Below are 26714 nucleotides of genomic sequence, written 5' to 3' on the forward strand. Positions count from 1 at the left end.
ACCCTTATAAGCTGTATTCTGTCTCTTCGGCCCTTTTTGTATTTATTGTGTGCTAAATTTATTCTTGGGTTCCAAGTTTTCTTGAAAAGTTTTTTTAAATGCCAACTTCTCTTGTTTTTGGAACTATGTGTTCTGTAGAAATAATTCTCTCATTGTCCAGGAAGAACTCATGTAATGTTTAATCTGACCATGAGCTCTGTAAGATATGCAATGCATATCTTAGCTAGGTATTTTCATTTAATATGGTCAGTAACCAGAGCATATACGTCTAATTGCTATGTTCAGCATGACTCCCTTCATGTGCAGTGAAAATTAACTTTGTTTTTGACTACTAATCCTGTGTCCAGCTCCAATGGTTGGCTTGGACACACCAACTTACATCATCATAGAGTGATTCTAGATTGGTATCCTTCAGATTCTTGTGTCTTTCAATATGCCCTAGATTGGAAAATTTTGCAGGTGTTCATAAAATAACATGAAAGTTTAAACCACTTTATCTCTATGATTTTGTAGGGCTTTCCAGATCAAGTGACTCAGGCTGTTGCAAGTCAGCCCCTGAAGAGGCTGACTGATGGAGGGATGGAGGATGAGGTCTTTCCCCTCCAGCTCGGAGCATGCGTCTGTCACCCTGTCCAGCCGACAGTTCTGAGGTGAAACGGCAGGTAAACAGCTCGCAGTCAGGCTTGTGGAAATATTAGCTTTATTCGGTGGACAAGACTGAAGTCCAAGGTCTCAGCCTCAGTTCCAGCCAACCACACCTCGCCTTTCACAGACCCTTGTTTTTATCCCCCAGAATCAGATACCACCCAATGGTGGAAGCAGAATGCCAGGTCACACCCTAGGGTAGGGCAAAATCACTGGATCAGGGTAGGGTCAGTAACATAATAATCCCCAAAATATATACATACACAACACAGGCCACTAAAAGGAAGAGACTAGTTTTCAAAATCATCACTCCCTCCAATTGTTCTGGGGAGAAAAGCAAGTGGCAGTGAGTATCAAACATAGAGCCTGGAATAGGCAGAGCCTAAACTCTATTCCTTGACTCACATTCTCAGTCCTATTATCAGTTTCTTAGGATCCTCTCACAACTCCTGTTCACTTTTGGAACTTTAGGATATTTTGCATGTCAACGATGATCCCCTATACATACAAGTTCTGTTCTTCAGATTTCTAAAGTTTTGGGATTGGTAACTTATCAGGGTTGAAGAGTTGCTTTAAAACCAATCATTTCTTTTTCAATGAAGTGCTGGAAGAATGCAAACATTGATGCATTCAATTTGTTATTTTTACCCATGATTAGTATTTCTTGTAAATGAAAGGGTGTTTGAAGTTGCTCAGATATTTAAAAGAATCAATCCATATACTCTCTATATTTTTCCCTTCCCAAATACTTAAATAGTTTTCCTAGCAAAGTATCTAAACTTAATGATGAAACCAGGGCCATAATAGCAACACTATGTTTTATGGTTGCTGTTGCTGAAAGAGATCTGGAAGAGGGAGGAATGAATAAACTGAGTTCATCATAGAGAGTTTACTGTTTATTCTACATGTTAGGTGAACAGAGGTAGAACTGGGCTCCTGAGTTCTGGCATACAGGCCAAACGTTAAGCAAAAAAAGTACATTATTTACAGACTCTGACACGGAATGAAATTGCCAGCCAGTGATCCTTTATGGCTTATAGTTCCATTTTAATTGGTCCATACTAAATTGCATTTTGAGCTTCCTTAGAATCACCAGGGTGTGTGATGCCCAGCATCAACCCTGCAGGTCAAAGGTAGAAGAGGACCGCAAAGTTCTCTTAAACAGCACAGTACGCACTGGATACTGTCAGTCAGGCTTCAAAGGCATTTGAACTAGTAACTTCTAGGAGAAGGTTTAAGATTTTAAAAAGTAAATAACAACAACAGCAATCCCATTCAGAAAAGCCCTACGTAAGGCAGAAAGAATTTTTAATTCAGAAAGAATTAAAACATTTATTGGGCATAAATATATTACATATACACTACAGATACAGTTAGGTATTACATATAGCATAGTATTTGCAAAATCTATACATTAAAGATGATATGGCAGTTTTAATACAATGTATATGAAATAGTCTAACATTTACAATACAGGAAAACATGTTTTTCTTATCTTAAGTTGAAAAGCTTGGAATGTATGTTCAACAGTGAGGTAAAACATCTTGTCTTTCAATTTAAAGAATTGTGCAAGGATAACATTCAAACACATTCAATTAGGGCACTTTTCAATTTTGACATGAATACTGAATTACTGTAGCCAACAAAACAAAGTTAGAAAATGCCAACTTTTCAAGTTGATAAGAACAAGGCAGATAATATGAAAAAATTGTTTAAAAAAGTTTTCTTTTGAACAATGTCTTTGAGGACAAAGGGCAGTTTGCTTCACATGACTGGAATTTCTTGTGCCAGGGATGAGTTTGACATCAGAAAGCCACTCACTCATTCCTACATAATGTGAAAGGGCAAAGAGATATGGTTAACATAACACTTTACTTTACTGTTCATGTGTAATGGCAATATACATAGTTATATATTGATAGCACATATACAGACTTGTGATAGAAAACAGTGCTAGACATAGCAATAATTTTTGGACTAAAGGGCTAACAATGAATACCAGATAATAAGAGGGTAAGAAAATAAAGTGCCAGCAGCTAGTGTTATGCACACTTCAGTTTTCTGGTGGCTAAACAGAGTAGGAAAATCTTGAAAGGATCAAATATTCAAAGCAATATTGGCCTGCAGTATTATTTTATTATAAAATTTCAACCAGTTTTAAGAATTTCTTGACACGAGCAGTTCTTAAGTATTTAAAAAGAAAGGAGTTTTTATCCACCTCTTGCAGGGTCTTTGTTCTTTGTGGAATCTTCATTGCTGAAAAAAAAATAATGCTTTTTTTCCCCCTGCATGAAATTGTTTCAGAAAATGCAGTTGCAATGGTAGAGTGGGCCATAACACATTTCAATAGAGGGATAAGTTTTGGATGGCCAGAACTTTGGCAAGATTTACCTTGATGCCAACAGTTTGCAAGCCTACTAACCTAATCATTATACTCAATAACAAAATACAGAACATTTTTCTAATATTTACTACATTGATATAGGCACACAGAATAATTCATTGATCTTAGTATTTTCTTTCAAGAGATGATTATGAAATTTTTGGGTATATGTAAACGACTCAATCACTGATAATGTGTATTTTTTTTGGCATTTAATGCACTAGATGTGTGTAACTTTATAAACACAAGAAAATGTCAGAAGATTGATAATACTACAGATGTTGCCAAAGAACAAGAATGACCTAAAATTACAAAAGGTCTAAAACATACACACAAAAATAACATGCTACAGGGGAAAATTAGTACATAAGTACATTTTAAAAATTTTACAATAAATAAAGATTGCACTATAATTGGCATTTAAAGTACTGTATGCAGAATATAGTATAAATAAACCAAAAACAAAATAATGTTGGTTTCCCCATGACTTTGGTATGGGAATATTATAAGCTAGTACAGGAAATGAATCTTAAACAACATAGACCAAGAACAAAATAGCTATTATGATAAAGAAAAACCAAGTAGCAAAAATATACAAAAACAGAAGCAGGGGGATACACTGTGTCTGTTGCACCCTTTTGGAATATATTTGCACCTCCAACTCTTAAATGTCCCTGAGGTACGTGAACATTATGGACTTCATATAAATAATCCAATGACTTTGGGTTAAAATTGATTATCTCATGACTCAAAATAAACATGCTAGAGTAACACTTTGCACTACAATAGCACCTGTTGATCAAGGATCTCAAAGCACTTACAAACATTAGAATCCCCATTTTATTTCATTTTATTTTTTAATGCATGTGTAAACTGAGGCACAGAGAGGTAAAGTGACATGTTCAGGTCACGCAGCAAGTTAGTGACAGATCCAGCGAGAGAATCTAGGCTCCTTGACCCCCCCAAAACACCCCATGCTTATCACAAAATAACATTTCTGCTCCACATATGGCCAGGGAAATCCCACAAAAGAACTACACATTTAGATGACTCTCTTGGGTTCTTATCAATTGTCATCTGCTGTTCAATGAGCAAGGTGTGCATTAAGTTAAGGTATTGCAATTCATTCCTTTCACTGATACCTCAAAGAGCAGTCTAAACACAAATCTTTCAAAGATAGTGAGCTAAATGAGCTAACATTCAGAAGACTGCTCACAATTAGTGTACATCATAGACAATGGGCAGAGGCACTAAACTGTCACCAGTTCTCGTCGTATATAATTCTGGCCAAACGTAACTGAATATATAATAACTCTAGTGATTAGATTAGAAGTAGTTATATACAAAGACAAACACGTTAAAGCAGCTTTTAAAATAGCTGAACAAGGAAACAACTAACTATTGCACAATGCCCTCTTAAAGTTACTGCTATGAATCAACATGGAAAAAATCTATAATGCTCCATAATTTTATAGGTGCATTTTGGTTACTTGATTTCTTAGAGAGAGGCAGCTCATAGTGTTAAAATCATAAGAAATACAGATTATTAAAACAACTTAGGTTAAAGTACACATTTTGATTTGAATCAGCTAAATGCAGCTAAATAACTGATGAGACAAGAGGGTGTTTAGGGCAGCTTTATCTGAGTGAATGCATCTTCTGTATGCTGTTACTGTGGCAGTCGCCGTGTGCTGAAACTCTGACAATACTGAATTCCTAGCCTGTCACTATTCACACTGTGATTCATGTTCACAGATACAGATGATCAAGACAAGCAGAGACTGGTGAATATAAATTACTAAATTGTAACATAAAAAGAAAATCCAAGGTTTCCAAAAGACATCAGTGAAAACAGAACAAAGGCATATCAGAAAAAAAAATGTTAAAAGAAAACATCGTAACAAAGCTAGCATTTGGTATCTGGCTTGCTTTCTTCTTTTTTTTTCTTTTTAAAAATTTTATGAAAAAAAAATCCAGTTTAATCTCTTCCTAGTTTTGCATTTCAAAAAGGTGCACCAAAACACTGACAATTTTTTTCCTAGCTAAATCTGTAAAATGAGAAATAGATAAATCAAAAAAACAAAAAACAAAAACAAACAAACCAACAAACAACTAAAGGGCTTAAGAAGAGTAACTGAATAAATGTGTGTATTAAAATGTGTAGCATTGAATTCATACCTCTAGTTTTGTTGAATCTGTTTACTTCATTAAGAAGTACTGTAATATAAAGGCAAAGAAAATAGACAAAGTTGCAAAGCCAGCCACAATGAGGGCTGCAAACTGTTCATCAGTAGGCATCATGCTCTTCATTTTGGGATCATCTAAGCTCCCCATGTCCCCTGAAAGCATGACCTCACTTCGCTGTAATACAAATGCTGCAGAAGGGCTGAAAGCTCCATTTAGCTCCTGAGAGGTGTCTAAACAGCGACGACAAGCACACACGCGGAACCTGTAGTCTGTGTTGGACTGGAGGCCTGAGATATGGAATGTGGATTCTTCTCCTTTATACACCTTCAAGAAAAGGAAAAGTTCTGGTCAATTATTTGCAACAACATTGTGTTATAGAAGATAAGAATTGTGTAATAACAGAAGAGACCTCAACGTTTGCTTTAGAGTAACTCTAAAACAACAAAAAAAGATAGCTTCTCCCAATCAGCATTTCATTCACAATACTGTTCAAAAATCCACTCCAAATCTAAAAACAAAAAAAATGTTATTTAATTTTTATTTCTAGACTAATACAAAGGAGTACCATGCTGACAGGAGATAAGACAATGACCAGACCAGCAACTGACTTACTAAAGATGCTGCAAGGCATCTGGGAGACAGCTCAATGGAGTAAGCTGGGAATAAAAGGGAAATAAACAAACATTCTTCAGATACTGCTGATGGGGATGTGAAAAAGTGAAATTTTTGTGGATAATAGAATTGTGATCCCTCCCCTGAGCGTCACTGGGTGTGGCTCCCCAAAATTGTGATCCCTTGAAAATGAATTGGGGATAAGGAGATTATACTAAAAACTGAGAGCATGGACTAGGCCCTGAGTTTGATCCCTACACTATATAGCCCTCTACTAAAGAAACACAGAACAATATTGTACTGTTAGAGCTTAGCACTGTATGCACATCCACACCAAGTATGGGAGTGCTCTGGGCAGCATAAACCCCAAAAGAAATATAGCTAAATTTTAATAATTTTGGCTGGATACATTCAACTTTGGAATTGTCTACTTCACTATCTGGGGCATGTCCTTTCTTTTATGAGGCGCATTCCTTTCTCTTATGCTTTATAAAAAGTGTTGTATGACTGGAGCTGCGCACTTTAGTTCAAGGACCAGAGAGATAGCAAAATTGGTAGGTCGTTTGCCTTGCATGTGGCTGAGCAGGGTTTGATTTCTGGCTTCCTATATGATCCCTTGTGCTTGCCAGGAGTAATTTCGAATAACCAGTAATTTCTGAGTAATGTGCAGAACCAGGAGTAATCCCTGAGTGCCACTAGATGACCCAAAAACAAACAAAAAATTTGCTGTTGTTTCTGGGCCTTGCCCAGTGATGGTCAGGGCTGACTCTTGGTACTGCACTCAGGAGTCACTTCTTGCATACTGAGGATTGAATCTGGGCCAACTAACTGCATGCAAAGCAAGTGTCCTACCAATTGTATTATCTTTTGGGCCCTCTCATATTTTCTAAATAAAATAATTTCGCTTCACAAATTTCAGACCATAAATTATAAGATGATTTAACTCTTAAATGATCTTAGTCCCTAGTGCAAATAGGCACTTTTAAATTCAAACAAAACAATGAATCATACAATTAAATGCATGAGTTTAGTTGAATGATAGTGTTAGAATCATGGATATACTGTGTAATACCATTCCATCAAGATAACCCACCTCTACCCAAGAGAGAAACCCAACTAGAAACATGTTTAGTAAGGATGGTGCTTAAATAAATAAACAATAAAATTATTATTAAAAATAAAAATTAGGGGCCAGAGAGATAGCATGGATGTAAGGCATTTGCCTTACATGCAGAAGGACAGTGGTTCGAATCCCGACATCCCATATAGTCCCCCTAGCCTGCCGGGGGTGATTTCTGAGCGTAGAGAGCCAGGAGTAGCCCCTGAGCACTGCTGGATATGACCCCAAAATCAAAATAAATAAATACATAAATAAAAATAAAAATTAATCCCTTTCTATAAGACTGATTCTAAGTTGATATCTGTTAGGTACTTAGAGTATGCCTGGTACATAGTAACTGATGAGTAAGCATTAGTTTTTGTGTTATTTTGCTTTTGAGTGATAGCACGTGCTGCTCAGGACATATTCCTGGCTTTGTGCTCAGGGATCACTCCTGGAGGTACTCAGGGGATAAGATACAGCACTGGAGATTCAACCAGGGTTGTCTATGTACAAGGCTTGCAGAACTTAAGACCATCTCCAAATGCATTCATAAAAGATAGCAATTCAAATCAACAGATGTGCCTATTTTCAACTCATTATCAACCCAGTCTACTTGGCAGAGCTGTCAATGTTGCCCATTAATCCAAATAGACAATCTAGAAGATTTTCAACGAAGTTAGCTTCTTCAGAAACACCAAAAACAGAATTAGTGGAAACATACTATCTCTCCAGCTTAATTTCTTCCATTCTCACGCCAATGAATAATGTGCCCCAATGAGATCCTCCTTCTAACTCCAACACCTCTGCTTACAGCCTGAATGACCCAACCCTACAAGCTTCGTCTTTTGAAAGACAAGAGATGCCACCATCATCTATTCACTCTCCAACTTGATCCTCCTGACTGCAGTGTGGCACAGATCTAGGAAGCTTGGTCTCTGACTGTGCCTTTCCATAAAGCCCTACTACCTCCTACATTTCCATGAAACACCTTTCAGATGCCCACTACCTGGGTCGAACTTCTGCAGAAGGAAACACTTTTTTTCCCTTATGCAGCATAGAAAGCAGCTCCCTTCCCACAGTGCACCAGCCAACACCTGGCAGCATTTCCATAATTTGGCCTCTTAACTTTTGTCAACAAATAATAGCCATACTGCAGAAAAGCACTTAATAAACTATCTCTATAGAATTCTTAGTCACATTTAGAAATTGAATATAAATAATTTTTTTATCTATTTAAATACTTTCCGAAGTTTCCAGAATTTGTATGCCTTTAAAAAAAACGTTGGCTTAGAAGTGTATTTCATTTCCCAGAAACCTAATTTATGATCAGAGGCTTTACATATTCATTTTGGTGGCATGTCTGAGCTTTGATTTCTCAGACTGAATATTTCTGAAGGGTATTTTGAAAGGACAGGAAAAGCCACCTTTCTTCTACTATTAGGCCAAAAAAAAAGTTTAATGAAGGAAAAATAAATATCTAATTGAAGGAAAATTCCTTAAAAGCAAGTCTAATCAAAAATCAAAAGTTAGGACTTAGTTTACAAATGCCCTTTTTTTTGTTTTGTTTTTGGGTCACACTTGGTGGTTCTCAGGGGTTTCTCCTGGCTCTGCACTCAGAAAATGCTATTTGCAGGCTTGGGGGACCATATGGGATGCCAGAAATAGAACCCAGTCCATCTCGTGTCAGCCACATGCAAGGCAAATACTCTATTGCTCTGGCCCCATGTAAATGCTTTTCTTTTAGCCTTTCTTCTGGTTTTACTTATAAAAAACTTGCTTCTTTTAAAAGTCTTAACAATATATTATTAATGTTTCTTTAAAATATTAACTAAAAGTGTACAAAGTATGAGAGAATATCCTATTAATCTCCATGACTTTTTAGTTTGCTTGAAGTAGACGATCAATAAAAGCAGAAATTTTTATAAAACACTATTTGAAAATTAGTCTGACAGATTACCAGAAACAAATCAAGGTAGAAATTAATAAAAAGGGTCATCACTTTATACAAATGAAACCGCAACAATGGTTAAACTGTTTTTTGTGAATTGATGGAACAAAGGGAATATCTAACATACAAAAATTTGATGTTTGTATTCCCTAGTCGAAAACATCATTACAAGAGCAATGACCCATTTTCTAAGAATTCAGGACCTGTGATTTGAGATTACTGCTTTTTTTTGTGTAAGTAATTACAGTTATGGGGTCTCTAAATCAGAAGGTCATCAGGCCTGCTGCACAGCTCTACCTCCCCCAATGTGACTCCATGAGCCATGCACCCAATTCCCCACACCAGGGCAAAGAGCTGTGTGACTTTGTTTTCATTCATTCTGACAGGGGCACATTATAGGCCTCTCCTCTTGCCTCAACCCAATTTAAAAGACAGAGAGCTCCATTTAAAAATCTTCTTTATTGAAGTAACCAATCACCATATTGCATTAAGTATATAAGCAATATTGTTTTTACAAGGACAATTTCTGTTCTTGATTTGATGTAGATTTTCAAGTAAATCAGACATGTTTTCTCATCTAAAATGGAAGGATTTGAATATTCATATAACCCAAACAAAGAGTCCATGACCCTGAATTCACAATACATGTCGTGAAATCTTGTAAACAGAAAAACTTGGGGAGGCTCACTGGAGATCTATCTTGGTTGATACCCGCAGCCTTTCCCAAGAACTGATAGGGGGATGGAGCTACCCAGCATCTCATCCTGACTGAGAAAAAATGATGCTTCCCATGACCCCAAGTTGGAGATTAATGTTTCTACTTTTACAAGTCAGCCAATGCTCTTCGAGGTGAATAACAATCTTCAATATCACAATGCTTAACCCACTGATTACAAACTCAAGTAGGAGCCCACTACTCTGCAGAGGGCACAGTGCTGGCCAGACCACCCTATTCTTGAACTAAAGAATACAGATAAGGACATTTGTACCTGGCTGCTTCTTGAAGCATTAAAAAAAAATCTTAAAGAAAACTGTGAAGTACAGGTCAGCCTTTCTTTAGAGTACAAAGTAGTTTCTCAATAACCCAAATTCCATAAAACTTTACAGAAGTTGGTTTCAAAAAAATGTCTGAGCATTTTCTGCGGTAAAGGATCATAGTCTTCATTAGATACTAAAAGGCAACTATAAGGCTAAGCAATTTAAAAATTAGCAAAACTTGGAGTGAGGAGATAAAATAAGGGGCAAGATGCTTCCTTGCTTGCAATTGATCTACTTAGATTTAAGGAGTCAACCCTGAACAGAGGTAGGATTTTTGCCCGAGTTCAACCAGGTATGGCCCCAAACAATTACCTCTCATCAAAAATTAATTTTTCTCTCTCTCTCTGAATGGTCTCACTCATCTATGGGTTTTAAGAAAAATGAAAGACATTTGCAATAATAACTTTCAGACACAAAAGAGAAAAGAGCTGGAAGTTACAGCTCACCTCATGAAGCTCACCACAAACAGGGATGAGTTTATTTAGAGAAATAACTACGTTTTGAACTATCCTAATAATGAGAATGTACGAGGGAAATAGAAAGCCTGTCTAGAGTACAGGCAGGGGTTGGGTGGGGAGGAGGGAGATTTGAGACATTGGTGATGGGAATGTTGCACTGGTGATGGGTGGTATTCTTTACATGACTGAAATCCAAACACAATCATGTATGTAATAAAGTTGTTTAAATAAAAAAATTAATTTTTCTTAACACCAATAGATGAGTGAGACTATTGTGTCTATGTCTCTCCCTCTGACTTATTTCACTCAGCATAATAAATTCCATGTATATCCACATAAAGGAAAATTTCATGACTTCATCTCTCCTGATGGCTGCATAATATTCCATTGTGTATATGTACCACAGTTTCTTTAGCCATTCATCTGTTGAAGGGCATCTTGGTTGTTTCCAGAGTCTGGCTATTGTAAATAGCACTGCAATGAATATAGGTGTGAGGAAGGGGTTTTTGTATTGCATTTTTGAGTTCCTAGGATATATCCCTAGAAGTGTTTAGCTTGATCATATGAGAGCTCATTTTCCAGTTATTTGAGGAATCTCCATATTGTTTTCCATAAAGGCTGGACTAGACAACATTCCTACTAGCAGTGAATGAGAGTGTTCCTCTCCACATTCCTGCCAGCACTGATTATTCTTTGTCTTTGTGATGTGTGCCAGTCTCTGTGGTGTGAGATGGTACCTTTTTGTTGCTTTGATTTGCATCTCCCTGATGATTAGTGATGTGGACCATTTTTTCATGTGTCTTTGGCCATTTGTATTTCTTTTTTGAGGAAGTGTCTCTTCATTTCTTCTCTTTTTTTTTGGAGGGGGTGGGGGGGACTCCTGGTAGCGTGCAAGGTTTACTCCTGGCTCTATGCTCAGAAATAGCTCCTGACAGGCTCAGGGGACCATATAGGATGCCAGGATTTGAACCACTGTCCTTTGCATGTAAGGCAAACACCTTACCACCATGCTGTCTCTCCAGCCCCCCTCTTCTCATTTTTTGATGGGGTTAGTTGTATTTTTCTTGTTAAGTTCTGTCAGTACCTTGTACATTTTGGATATTAGCCCCTTATCTGATGGGTATTAGGTGAATAGTTTTTCCCATCTGTGGGTGGCTTTTGTATCCTTGCCACTATTTCTTTTGAGGTACAAAAGCTTCTCAGCTTAATATAGTCCCATCTGTTTAACTCTGCTTCCACTTGTTCGGAGAGTGCTGTTTCCTCCTTGAAGATGCCTTTAGTCTCAATGTCATGGAGTGTTTACCTACATGTTGTTCAATATACCTCATGATTTCAGGCCTGATATCAAGGTATTTAATCCACTTGGATTTGATTTTTGTGCATGGTGTTAGATAGGGGTCTGAATTAGTTTTTTTGCAAATGGTTAACTGGTTGTGCCAACAACTTGTTGAAGAGGCTTTCCTTGCTCCATTTTGGATTTCTTGCCTTTTTATCAAAGCTTAGTTTGATTGTATGCCTGGGGAACAATACTCAAGTCTATTCCACTGATCTGAGGATCTGTTTTTATTCCAATACCACGCTGTTTTAATAATGATTGCTTTGTAATACAATTTAAAATTGGGGAAAATATTGCCTCCCATATTACTTTCCCAAGGATTGCTTAAGCTATTCGTGGGTATTTATTGTTCCAAATGAATTTCAGGAGTGTTTGACTTATTTCTCTGAAGAATGTCATGGGAATCTTTAAAAGGATTGCATTAAATCTGTATAATGCTTTGGGGAGTATTGCCATTTTAATGATATTAATCCTGCCAATCCATGAGCAAGGTATGAGTCTCCATTTCCTTGTGTCCTCTTTTATTTCTTGAAGTAGGCTTTTGTAGTTTTCTTTGTATAGGTCCTTCACCTCTTTAGTTAAGTTGACCCCAAGATATTTGAGTTTGTATGGCACTAATATGAATGGGATTGTTTTTGAATATTCATTTCTTCTCTATCATTATTAGTATTATCATCATTGTAAGAAGATCATTGACTTTTGTGTGTTAATTTTTTAACCTGCCACTTTGCTATATGAATCTATTGTTTCTAGAAGCTTTTTGGCAGAATCTTTAGGGTTTTCTAAATATAGTATCATGTCATCTGCAAACAGTGAGGAGCTTGACTTCTTCCTTTCCTATCTGGATGCCTTGATATCTTTTTCTTGTCTAACTGCTAGGGAAAGTGCTTCTAGTACTATATTGAATAGGAGTGGTGAGAGGGGGCAGCCTTGAATGTACCAGATTTTAGAGAAAAGGCCTTTAGTTTATCTCCATTGATAATAATATTTGCCATTGGCTTGTGGCAGATAGCTTTGACTATATTAAGAAAAGTTCCTATCATTCTGATCTTGATGAGGTGTTTTTTTTTATCATCAGGAATGGGTGTTGGAGTTAATTGGATGCTTTCTCTGCATCTATTGATATGATCATATGATTTTTCGTTTTCTTTTTTCTTGCTATGGTGATTTATGCATTGGTTGATTTATGGATGTTAAACCATCCTTACGTTCCTGGGATAAAACTTACTTTGTCGTGAATGAACTTCTTGATGAGGCAGGCATTGGATTCTATTTGCCAGGATTTTGTTGAGGATCTTTGTATTTGTGTTTATCAGTGATATTGGTCTTTAGTTTTCTTTTCTTTTCTTGCAACATCTCTACCTGGTTTTGGTATCAAGGTGATGTTAGCTTCATTAAAACTATTTGGAAGTATTCCTGTTGCTTCAGTTTTATGAAAGAGTCTGAAAAGGATTGGTAGTAGTTCTTCTCGAAAGGTTTGAAAAAATTCTTTAGTGAACTCATCTGGGCCTGGGCTTTCATTTTTGGGAAGACTTTTGATTACCATTTAAATTTCCTCCATGGTGATCTGCTACCTCATCCTTATTCAGCCATGGAAGTTATAAAAGTCCAAGAGTTTATCCATTTCTTCCATGTTCTCATGTTTTGTAGCATAGTTTCTCAAAGTAGTCTCTGATTACCCTTTGAATCTCTGTAGTATCTGTAGTGATCTCCCCATTTTCATTTCTAATCCGGTTTATCAAGTTTCTCTCTCTCCTTTTCTCTGTGAGTTTTGTCAGTGGTTTATCAATATTGTTTATTTTTTTCAAAGAACCAACTTTTGCTTTTGTTGATCTTTTGGATTGTTTTTTGGATTTTCACTTCATTGATTTCTGCTCTAAGTTTTATTATTTCCTTCTGCCTACCTATTTTTGGTTCCTTTTGTGGATCATTTTCCAATTTTATTAACTGTGTCATTAAGCTATTCATGTTTGCCCCTTCTTCCTTCCTGATGTGTGCTTGCAAAGCTATTCTCTCAGTACCACTTTTGCTGTGTCCCATAAATTCTGATAATTTGTTTCTTCATTGTCATTTGCTTCCAGAAATGTTTTGATTTTCTCTTTGATTTCATCTCTTACCCACTGGTTGTTCAGTAGTAAGCTGTTTAATTTCCAGGGCTAGCTTTGTTTTTTTTTTTTTTTTTTTTTTTTTTACAGTAAAGCATATTTGTGAAACTTACTAATGTCTGAATAGGGATAGGAATGTGAATCATTTTGCCAAAACTTCTAAAGTCCATATTAATCTGCTGCATTTAATGAAAAAAGATATGCCATTATATTCCTACCATTTTCATTCCATTCAAGAATGTTACAATTAATACTGTTTGAAAAGAAATATCAAGAGTCTTGAACAATAAAAATTATACTTGGAATCATCAAGAAGGTAAATTAATAGATGACTGTATTGTGGTGTGGGCAAGGATTTAATAATTTAAGTTAATGGATTGTTTCCTAATTATAACGAAGTTGCTCAGTCTTCATAGCTAGTGAGAAAACAAGGTAAGGTTAAACTCTTCTGTTTCAAGAAAATTATCAAAAAAAACCTTGCCTCTTGCCATATGTTGTTTATGACAATAAGCTTGGAGAACAGAAGGACTCTCTTCTATTAGAGCTAATTTTTCACCTAAATTACAAACATTTTCACTACTAAATCTACTCCACAATACAGTTAACCCATCACTACCAGAAGTATGAATAATCCTCTTCCTTAGCAACTGCTTTCAGGCCTACAGGACATATTTTCCAAGTGCCTATGTGCTAGTCCTGAAAAATAAAAATATTTAACAATACCTTACTAGCTGCCAGCTGATGAGTGCCATGATTGAGGTCTGCACAGGGCTCCCTAAGAGCTGGGAGCTCTGCTGGGTTTATGTTCAGCAGCAATTATCTCTCATTTTATTTTGTTGTGCCTCAATGATTTTGAAGCCTGTTATCATTTCGGAACTATAATTAATTTAGCCACTACTTTGCACACATAATATAAATAGCTTTCATGCCATTTTATGTTCAGAACAAGAGAATGGAGTACCCCAAGCATCATACTTAAGTTAATGTTCACTGCATATGGAGACACACACACAAAATTCACAACAAATAATCATTTGAGGTTTTTCATGTATCACTACCTCCCCTTAATTACTTCATGGTTAATTCAGGAAACACATGGTTATATGAGAGCTTCTAATTTTGACCTCCTGAACCTGGCCCCTGAACCTCTGCCTCACCCCCAAATTGATGTTTAGAATAAAAAATATATAAAGAATAAATGTGATCATTATACTAGTATTTATAAATCAATGGGTTTATGTACTTAACATAATTAGAATTCAAACTGCTATGCTGCCAATAAAAATCATTGTAAGTGGGGGGGGGCGCGGAGATAGCCTGGAGGTAGGGCATTTGCCTTGCATGCAGAAGGATGGTGGTTCAAATCCCGGCATCCCATATGGTCCTAAGCCTGCTGGTGGTGATTTCTGAGTGGAAAGCCAGGAGTAACCCCTGAGCGCTGCCAGGTGAGACCCAAAAACCAAAAAAAAAAAATCATTGTAAGTAAATGCATTTACTGTTTGTTTGTTTGTTTATTTATTTATTTATTTATTTTTTTGCTTTCTATTTCACCTGGCCTGCATTTACTATGTTTTGTCAGTGCTTGGTTGGAATAAAAAGATAATTGAGCAATTAATGCTGCTTTCTCCCTGTTGAACAACTCTGTGTAGGAAACAATATTTTCCCAAGAAAGGTAGAATTATATACTTTGTGGAAATATTTGTTTTTGTTTTTGTTTTTGGGTCACACCCAGCAGCACTCAGGGATTACTCCTGGCTCTACGCTCAGAAATCACTCCTGGCATGCAAGGGGGACCATATGGGATGCCAGGATTCAAACTACCTTCTGAATGCAAGGCAAACACCCTATCTCCAACTATCTCCATGCTCTCTCCAACTTCTGTGGAAAATATTTTTAATGATGAATGTGCACTGGAAGTACTACTGAAATCTGAATTTTTGCAATGTTTCCTCTTTGAACTATTTCTAAATTGTCACATGAGTATACAGTAAAGCTGATGAAATGGCAAGTAAAATCCTTTGTTTTTATGTGGGCTGACATCCTAAAATTGGTCTTATCTTTCTGGTAACACATAATACAATTATACATTGAGAATTATTTTCTTAAATGGGATCAACTGTAGAAGAAAAGATTAGAAAGTGAGAGAAAACAAATATTTTGTTCTTTAAGAGGAAACTTTGGTGGTATCATTTAAATGATATTAATACTGGCATTTATCATATTAAACCTGAAATAATTTTTTGTTTACATGATATTTATATAAACAAAGAAAAAGTACAGTAAAATGTTCTTGGAATTTTTCATTTACTTTAGATTTCACTTTATTTACAAAAGAATCTGATATAAATACAAGCTTTTATTACAAATGCTGGTAAGGAGTGGCTTTAGCTTCCATTATGAATTAACGTAGGTTGATCTCACATAAACAGTAACTAAGTTCCCGGGGAATCACAGAACATAGAGAATAACTATAGATCTCACAGGCATAAAAGAGTATGAAAATAAAACAAGAACAACAACAACAACAAATTCTTTCTCTGGCTAATTTCTCTTGCTCCTCAAATGATGGAGGGGTAAAACATCAGCTTCACCTATGAACTTGACCCTTCCTAAAGCTTTTCACTCCTACGTAGTAAATCAAAATTTTAACATATTTCCAATGATTTTTATCTGTACATATTAAAAAATGGTAAGCAGTGGTTGCAAGATCTGAACCAAAGAACTCGAGAACCAAAAGATTATCAATCTTATCTACATATTAGGTCTATAAAAAAAGGAAGATAGGAAAAATAATTCAGTGCTAAGGACAATTTGCTCTCTGTAGTAAAACTCTTGGAATTTTAGTTTTCAATTATATAGACTGATATTTGTGCATATAAAGACCAAAGTCATATACATATATAGAACTTCAAACTCTTTACAAGATTATGCTTGAGGACTGAAATTTTAAGGTGAATACCACCACATGAAAATAACTATAAATAAGGACTTACTTAAGAATGTGGCAACAGGTACATGTTAGCCAAAACCAAACCAAACCAAACCAAGAAAAATAAAAACCAACCATAATTCACTGCTCACTGAATTACTCACAGAAACTGGCAGACAGAAGGAGCCAGCCAGTCTCCGAAGTCACACTAGTACCTTGACCTGCCTTAGTTCTTACCTGCTTGTACTCCGATTCTCGTCCAACCAATACCTGCAGAATGTAATTGACAGGATCTCCTCTCATTGGTGGTACCGTCTCCCATAAAATTTCACATGAATTTCCTTCTAACTGGGTTACTCGAGGTGCTGAAAAACAAGCCCATACATTCAAGCTCAAAATTTAGAGTATCATGCTAATAGTCAACAGTTTAATAATTTTGGGGAGAATCTCAAGGGGAATTTATCTGCCTAACTGACAAGAGAACCAGCAGGGAGCTTTTTTACATAAGATATTCCAGAAGTAGCAAGCCACTGGGGAAAATTTCCTTGCTCACTCTTCTATAAATATATTCTTGGGGGGCTGGAGAGATAGCATGAAGGTGGGGTGTTTGCCTTGCATGCAGAAGGATGGTAGTTTGAATCCCGGCATCCCATATGGTCCTCAGAGCCTGCCAGGAGCGATTTCTGAGCATAGAGCCAGGAGTAACCCCTGAGCACTGCCAGGTGTAATCCCTCAAATATATATACACAATATATATATATATCTATGTATATATAAAATATATATTTTTTTTGAGGGGAAGGCTATTGAGTACCCTTTATGACTTGTGCTCTGTGCTTGGTAACTTGGGGATGTAAAAATAAAAATAGAGACAATAAACCTTGTGTTCAAAGCAATTAAGATTTAGTTGGAAGAGGAGAGCATGATATGAGGTATAAAGAAAAGCAAATTACAAAATAAATAAGGGATGGTAAGATATTCAAATGACAATGTAGCACATACTTTATATGCTGGAATCTTACGTTGGATCAATAGCCCAGCAAGGCGCCTTAAGTATTGTTGATAGTTATCCCCAAACAGCACAGCCAAGTATGGTCCCCAAACAAACAAAGAAAAAACATTAGAGGAGTTCCTTCCAGAGGAAGGAACGTTACATGTGAGAGCCCGAGGAACAAGTCACAATTGGTATAAGACATAGTTGATACATTTGGTACAAGGCACAGTTGACACATAGCACAGACACTGACCTGTATTCATCTTTAAAAATTAACTTAATATTTATATTGCTTTTAATTTTTACTCACTGAACTCATTGTTATGGTGTAATTATATTATTCTGTAGGAAAGCATTGAAAGTGTCATGGAATTTCAAACTTTTCCATAACATTTGCTATATTGCTACCACTTCAGTGTCCTGTATTTTTCTACTAGAATATGGAACTGCTCTCAATTTTGGAAACACTTTTACAATTCTTTAGAGACAATTTGGTGGGTTTTTGTTTTGTTTTGTTTTGTTTTCTGGTCACGTCAACAGTGCTCAGGAATTATTCTTGGCTTTGTGCTCAACGATCACTCCTGGTGGTGCTTGGGGCACCATATATGCTGGAGATCAAACTTGGGAAGGGTGAATACAAAGCAAATGCCTTATCCCCTGTACTATCTCTCAAGCCCAAGAGGATGTTGTTTCTATTTGTAATTTTGTACAAAATTACTGTAGAATTTTTTTTCTTAATTGGCCAAAACTCGAAGTAATGTGAAGAAATTAACTAAGGAAGCTTCTCCAACTGAACCATCCTCTAGATAAGACAAAATCCAGAATTTCAGTGTGAAGGGGAGAGGTCCTAATCCTAGGAAATGTAGGTTCCAAAAATATAGCAACAAGTCTGAGAGGCAAAGCCAGTTAGCCCTTTTAATTTGCTAAGCTGGAATGGCATAATTCTTCCACATCCCAGCAAACCTTTCACTGTAGCCAGCTCAGTAATGTTTTCCTGCCACAGGCTGAAAGGTGAAGCTGAATTGCAGGGCCAGTGTTTGCTGCCCAAGTTACCTAGCAGGGCATTAGTGAGTACATTCATCTGTGCTACTCTTAGGCAGAAGAGGAATCAAGTGGTATCAGTTTCTGCACTGCTCAGGAGCTGGACAAAAGTTCAGGGAGGTTTTCCAAGTTCTTGCAGGTACTTTCACATTAGCTGGCATACAGCTGTGGGAATCCTTCAGAGAACTCAGCCATCCCCTGACCTAGGTTGGGGTGCAAGAGGCAGCTCTTCACCCTTCTGAATTGACTGTGTCCTGGTTGTAGCTGACATAGCACCTCTACATGGGAGCAGTAATCCAGATGGCCTTGCTTGGGACCCAAAAATATATAACAGGACTTATTTTGATAGGCTATCTCACTCCCTTAGTTTCAACTTAATCTGACACCATTTCTCTTTTGTCCATGCAGGATCTGGTTCAGGTCAGTGCCTATGCCCATTAGCTACAGGTTATTTTGACAGTGGCACCACCTATCCCTTCAAAGATAGGCAACAGGAACCTTCATAGGACTGTTACATGGGAGAAAAGGGGCAAAGGCAGTGAGCGGAGTTAGGCTGGCTGAAATCAACTTCCCATGCTGCCATCTGCCTGGCCTTGGGTCAGTTCTACAGAAGCCTGATTCTGGCCACAGGAAATGAGGGCTGAGCAGAGCTGGTGGAGGGAGGATCTAGGTAGGGAATGCCTTTTTACCCATCTTCTGATCCTCTGCAACTTAGAGCAACTAAAAGAGGCAATTAATATTTCACAAACCTCAGGATAAATAAACCTCAGGAATGAGAGCAATGACTAGGGGCAGGGGCAGGCTTCAGAAGGTACCCGCTTTGGTTTCTTAACCCTCTAACTCTGAGGACATCCAAAGGGAAGCATAACCTCTGCTCTTCAACAATGTCTATGAAAAGGATAATGCTGACTAGAGAATAGTTTCCAGCAGCAGGATTCACTTTTGTTCTGAATCAAAAGTCTCTTACTTGGGTCTGTTTCTTTCTTTTTGTTTCTTCTTCTTCCCTCCCTCCCTCCCTCCCTCCCTCCCTCCCTCCCTCCCTCCCTCCCTCCCTCCCTCCCTCCCTCCCTCCCTCCCTCCCTCCCTCCCTCCCTCCCTCCCTTCCTTCCTCCACATTCTTCAATTTGCTAGCTCCTGGTTCTATGCTCAGGAATCACTCCTGGCATTGCTTTGGGATCATATGGGATGCTAGGAATGAACCTAGGTCTGCCATGTTTAAGCGATGCACCCTGCCCACCCTGTACACTCTTCTCTGGCCCATTTGGGTCCATTTCTTTTCATGCCATCCATTCACCCCCTCAGATAAGAATGTAGCACTATTAAATTATTTCTAAGCATCACTTATACTTGAGAAAAGCTATCATCAGTAGGGCCCTAAAGCCCTATCATTTGTTCCCAGAAAGCTCAATCCCCATTTTCTATTCTAGAAACTGTCTTTTGATTCTATCCTGCTGACATGAGCCCTATCAGGAGAGTTTGTATAAGCCTCCTACTCTAAGTCCCTGCCTTTTCTCATTCTCACAAAAGAGCATGACAGAACATGGCGGTGACAAACCTTTGAGAGTCGGGGGCATGCTCTTGGTGGTGTTGAAGGTGTAGGTTTCTGAGCAGGGCCCTTCTCCTGCCTCGCTGGCTGCCTGGATCCGGAAGGTATAGCACGTGGATTCTGTCAGTCTCTGTACCTTGTAGGTGTGACTGGGTCCTCTGTAGATTGAAATAAACCTGGAGGAAGGAGCAAATTCCATCAGCTACCTGAACTCTAAATAATAATCTACTATGATGTGTACTAACAGAGCAGACAACCTAGGAGATGCTTTTCATATTCAATCTGTTGTTAGTTTCATCTAGTTTTTTTTTTATTGAATCATCCTGAAATAGTTACAAAGTTGTTGATGGTTGAATTTCAGTCATATAATGCTACAATAACCATCCCTTTACCAGTATATGCTTCCTGCCACCAATTTCCCCAATTTCCTACCTGCTCTCCCCAAGTCTGCCTCTTTGGCAGACACTTTTCATCTTTTTTCCTGTTTTCCTTTTAGACATTGTGGTTTGCAATCCTGTTACTGAAAGGGTATCTAATCATGAATGTCCCTTTACCTTCCCCTTGCTTCCGGTTCTTGTCCAGAATGATCATTTCCAACCACACTGTCATAATGGTCCCTTCATTATCCTAATTGCACTCCCTCACTTTTGTTGCAAGCAACAAAAGTCCTCTTTTGTTTTGCAGTCCTCTTTCCTGGCTCACATTTCTATTGTCTTTGGGTATGAATCTCATACTATGTTTTTTCATATCCTACATGTGAGTTGATCTTTCTATGTCTGTCCCTCTCCCTCTGATTCATTCCATTCAGCATGATACCCTCCATATCTATCCATGTATAAATAAATTTCATGACTTCCCTTTTCCTAATAGCTGTGCACCATTCCATTATGTAGCTGTATTGCATTGGGGCCCTAGGATATATTCCCAGGAGTGATATTTCTGGGTTGATTATTCTTTTTTTTTTTTTTTTTTTTGGTTTTGGGGCTATAACTTAGGTGCTGGTGGTGTGCAGTGGGGATAAGGTCTGTATACAAACATACATAATTTGAGAATAAGTTGCTAAATGATATACAATCAAGCATTATAGCAATTGGGGAACGTTCACTAGGAAAGTCAAGAACCATTAAAAATCCAACAACATTATGCATTTTTCCAGAATTGTGCAAACTAATAATAAACCATTAAAGTTGTATACACGATTATCTATTTGCAGTGGGGCACAGAGCATAAGAGTAGCTATTAAGATCTATTAAGGTAGAAAGCACAATTTAACCAGTAATATAGTGACTGATGCAAATAGGATCAAGAGAGTAACCTACAGAAAAGTTAATCTTTGAAGGTGACCCAGGTACATGAGGTTCTGTAAATAGCTTCTCCTTAGTTGGTCTCTGCCTGGGCTTGTTTCTTTTTTTGGGGGTGGGGTGGCTTGGTTTTCTCATCTTCACCATCTGTGGTAGGTTGTTGAGGCCTCAAGTCTCAGTTTTGAGTGCCAGGTGTAAATAAATCCATACACCATATTTCCAACCTTGGGTGAGAAGGTCTGAAGCAGGGTAGCAGAGAAGAATTGATAAACCATGAGGGAGAAAAATCATGGAGCTGGGTAGCTTTTCTCCTTATGGTCTCCAGATCTGCCAAACCCAAAACCTCTCTTTACTGACCAGCTCAAATTCAATGAACTGGAGAGGGTTGAATGAGAGACAAAAACCAATTTAGTCTAGGTAGACTTTTACAAGTCAAAGAGATGAGTGAAAAAAAGGAGAAAGCTGGGAAACACCTTTCTTTTCTTTTCTTTTTCTTTTTTTTTTTTTTTTTGGGTAAAAGCAGGGTGTAATCTAACATATATATATCTCAAATGTTTTCCAACAGAACCTTTAAAAATTAGTATTTTTACAATGACACTGGGTTAATTAGAACTAGATTATATTGTTACTATTTATCTTTTTATAGCTAACTAAACCTTTGGAAATATAACGTCTCATACACTAACAAGGAAGTTTCAGTGATTCAAGATCTGAATTGTGTTGGTTCAAGGACACTTTGAGAATGATTATATGAATTAATCCATGCATATGGTCAAATGGTTCTTCTAATTTAGAGAGCTTTGTTACTGAATTTGAGGACAATCTGCTGTCTACAGATACTGCTGGAAGTCTGTGGGTGAAAGAATCATCCCAATTCGAACTGTTTGATTTAGACTAACATGGCCTAAAGGCTAAACAGAAATTATGCTTTTATTTAGCAGACATTTCTTGGCACATATGTTGTGTGCTAGGCTGTGAGGATTCAGTGATGAGTAAAACTTAATTTCTGTGGGCTAGTTGGTCCTCTGTGAGGCATATTTTCTGAAGAACAGTTCCTCTGGATAATGAATGAATGGATGGAGAGATCCGAGATTAAACTGCCTTCCCTCTCAATCTGTTAATGCTTATTGTAAAATGTTCATAGGTTAAAATGAGCAGATTTAAACACCAAATCAAAAAAGCCAATGACAACAGAACCGATACCCAATCTACAACAAGCTAGACACAGAGGGGACCATTTATACTAGCAGCCCGGGGGGTAAAGGACGGGGATATGGGATGCATGCTGGGAACAAGGGTGGAGGGAAGACAACATTGGTGGTGGGAATGCCCTTGATTCAATGTCACCCTAAAATATTACTGTGAAAGATTTGTAATACACTGTGGTCAAAATAAAACTTAAATAAAATGTTCATAGGTTCATCAACGTTTACAACTGAGTTTTTAAATCTTAGTCATTTCATATATTAATGTTCTTTCTGTTTTGGTGTTTTTTAAGGAAACATCTTTTTATTGAGGCTGACCATATTTAATTTCAGGAAAAGGCAGAGTCCAGGTTGAAACCCACGAATACCATGACAACCTACTTAGCACTCTTGACACATTACCACGTTAATGAAGATACCCTTGTTAATGCTTGAAGCAAACAGGTATTTATTAACTCAGCTTCACCTGGGCTAGAATCTCTAACTAGAGTAATTGTCCTTGACTATATCAAAAACAAGTCATGCCTTAAGATGTAAAAGCATTATATCTTCCTTACAAACTTGCAATAAAGCCTGATTTTTAGAGGAGTTTAGAGAGGACTTCCTTTCTTCCATGGGCTATGGAGAATATTCTTTACTTCAGAAAGTAAATTAAAGATATCTTTGTGCCCAGATCTAATTATATACATCAGCAGTAACACAGTCACAAAGCAACTGACTAAAATAGATTCAGTTCCCTTACTTTGTTGTGAGCTCTAAATGGAGTCTGGAGCCACACAGTATCCATATTCACAGTCAAGTCCATCAAATATCTTCTGCTTTTGGATTAGCTATTTCACTCCTTAATTTATTTTGCTCTTATATCACAGCATTTTATCAATCTTTTAAAAGTGCATTCCAATTTATAAAAAACATTAAGGAAACAGCTGTCAGTAATGTACAGCTTACAAATGGTCATTAGAGCACTGTGTCTTAGGAGCTTATTACTACGAAATAGAAGATGCATTTGCCTCTAGAAAAGAGTTAAAAGCACACATTAGTTCATAAGGAAGCACTTGCCCAGCGGACTTCAGGTTAAAATGGAAGCATTTTGCAGTGCAGGCTGTGTTAGGCAGCAGCAAGAGGGTGAAATTTCCCTTGGAAAGAATAATGGGAGGCAGAAGCCAATGTTACTTTTAAAAGAAAATTCTAAAACAGCACAGTTTATACTGGTAGCAATAAACTATTTCCTGCTTGCTACTCTGATGAGAGACACCACAACTTGTCAACTTCACTGACCGGCAGAAAAGGCAGCAGAAATATTATTAGGGCAAGACTAGTTTTTTTTTTAATTTGTTCTTAATAATGAATACAAAAAAAAAAACAAACCAAAGCAGATGGCAGCTAGTTCCTATTAACATAAATAACCAGATACAAAGTCCTCTGTGAGTGAAGGGAAATGATGGGTATGATGGCTCTCTGAAAAGAGTACAGTGGGTATGGAGGAGATACTAGCAATCCTAAGAGTTTTCAGGGAAAATGCCCCAAGCACAACAGGGTTAGTATCACACTAAAAGCCCATTCAGATGTTCTGAAACCCCTTGGGCCTTCACCCCAAGGTCAGCATATGGTCCACAATCAAAAGGACCTGAGCAATGAAGCATGGAGGCTGTATCCAAAGGCTTTCCCCAAACATCTAAATCTCAGAGATTTAAAGGTAGAGAGAATCTATGTGTTGCTTAAATTCACATTGCACTCGCTTTTAAAAAATGTTATTTTTCAGTTTAATCTTGCCTCTAAGCTCAAGGATCACTCCTAGAAGGCTCAGGGGAGTATTTGAGATGCCAAGGCTCAAATCAGGGAAAGCTGACTACAAGGCAAGTGACCTACCTACTCTACTAACCTGACCTCAACAATCCACACTATTAAAGGCTCCCCCAATCCTTCATCTTAAGGAAATAAAGGGAAATCAGAAAGAGAATCTCAAGAAGGTGGTTATGGGGTGAAAGAGATAGGAGTGTCTATTTTTTTAATCAAAGATTTTAAAATCAATATGTAGATTCTGAACTTTACATAAAGGCAAAAAGGAAAAAGAAAATGATACAGCCATGTTACCTAAACTACAAAATAATTTAAAAAATCCTTCATAATTTCATATTATGAAAATTTTAGGTTATCGGAAATAAAGATATTTATCTGATAAAATAATCTAATTGGGCTTAAAAATTTTTGTTTTTAGTTTTTGGGTCACCATCCAGCGGTATCAGGGATTACTTCTGGCTCTGCACTCAGAAATCCCTCCTGGCAGGCTTGGGATGCCGGGTATGGGATGCTGGGTTTTGAACCACAGTCTGTCTGGGATCTGTTGCATGCAAGGCAAATGCCCTATGGCTGTGCTATCCCTCCAGTCCCATAATTGGGTTTTAATTTTGAAGATATAAAGTTGTATTGCTATTTTGTTTATTTTTCTACTCCCCTCTTACCCCATCCCCCAAGAACTAGGGACATGATATGATTTTGGAAAAATGTGGTTCAATCACCAGAATTGGTCTTGAGGACTCAGAGACTTCCATATTTGGTTGACCCAGATTTTTTCCCTCACAAACCATGGATAATATGGTGACAGGGCACCTCAAGGTAATGTGATGAGGTTTACACAAGAGCTATGATAGATCTTAGTAGAACAAGCCTAGAATATAATCATCATTCAGTACATGTTGGTTCTAATTATTTTTTCAATGCTGGGAAGAAGAAACTCCATTTCCTCCCCTGAGCCACCTGTATTCTAGATGATGGCTAACACTGAGGTCATTCATTATCTTCCTAAGCGGTTAGGCAGGCTGAATCTCTTGCTGAGGTATGTGTCAGCAATGCCTGTGAAGTGACCATGAAGACTTCTTCCCTAAGATGGGGATTGGGTACACTTGGACAGAAGAGTCCTGCTGAGAGAAGGCTGCAAAGCAATGTCAGCTGAGCCTATAATTCTTTCTGTGCATGCTGAGAGTAACTTCTCTTTCAAATTATAAACTAGTCACACAAAACACACATATATCAACACAAGAAGACACCACTATTCTGTAATTTACCCTTCATTCCAAGAGGTAGAAGAATCTTCTTTCTTCAGAGCTAGTGATTCAGGGCCACTATGATGGCAGGGTCTGTAAGACCCTGTAAGTTAATAGCCCCTGGCTAAAGCCAGAGAGATTAAAAATATTCATCAAATATTTGTTTTATAAAGATGATGTCAATTTTTTCTCACTCCTAAGATGATTTTAAAGATAAGCTTAATTTTCAAATTAATGAATATAGAAGCCAAAGGACTTTGAGCATACAATTAAATACTCTACATGTGTCAAGAGACAACTACTGAAGACTCTACATTTTAAACTCAATCAGTGAACAGAGCAAGCCAGCTTTCCTGAGAACTCTTTTCACACCCTCTGTTGATTTTATGGTGCCTAAGATCAGTGCTTGAATCTATTCACACAGTCATGTTCTGCAGGCTATGGGTCACAGAGGCCCACAAAGGTCTGCTGGTTTGGAGCTCTGGTCCATGATGCTTCATGGTACACTGCTTGAAGCTAGGATGGAAAAACTGATCAGGATAGGGAGGACCTGAGCAGATGACATACCCATATATCAAGCAGGAAATGGAAAAGCTTATGAGAATCTACTTCCTCTGTTTCTGACTACTTATGGGTACATTTCATGAGTAATCTGGCAATGCCTGCAGGACCACATGATGCCAGGAATTAAATTGGGGAAAACCACCTATTAGGCATGTGCCTTAACCCCAGTACTAGTGATTTTCAAGTGGAATACAGATCTATGACTACAAAAAAATGACAGATGCATCTTTTGCTGTCAAGAGTACTCCCTAATGGGCACAATGTCCTTAGGCAGCA

The 26714-nt window shown here is 37.5% G+C and overlaps 1 protein-coding gene across 1 annotated transcript in view; it reads right to left on the reverse strand.

Annotated features, from left to right (window-relative positions):
* Positions 1 to 5161: 5161 nt before the first annotated feature.
* The window catches only part of FNDC3B (fibronectin type III domain containing 3B), a 372580-nt gene continuing 351027 nt past the window's right edge, over positions 5162 to 26714 (reverse strand). The window contains exons 24-26 of the mRNA XM_049774635.1: positions 20334 to 20500; positions 16981 to 17108; positions 5162 to 5539 (exon numbers count right to left, since the gene is read on the reverse strand). Of these exons, the coding sequence (XP_049630592.1) occupies positions 5228 to 5539; positions 16981 to 17108; positions 20334 to 20500 (607 nt within the window). The 3' untranslated portion in view covers positions 5162 to 5227. The remainder of the gene's footprint in view (positions 5540 to 16980; positions 17109 to 20333; positions 20501 to 26714) is intronic.

Source organism: Suncus etruscus, chromosome 6, assembly GCF_024139225.1.
Source record: "Suncus etruscus isolate mSunEtr1 chromosome 6, mSunEtr1.pri.cur, whole genome shotgun sequence".
NCBI classification, from domain to species: domain Eukaryota; kingdom Metazoa; phylum Chordata; class Mammalia; order Eulipotyphla; family Soricidae; genus Suncus; species Suncus etruscus.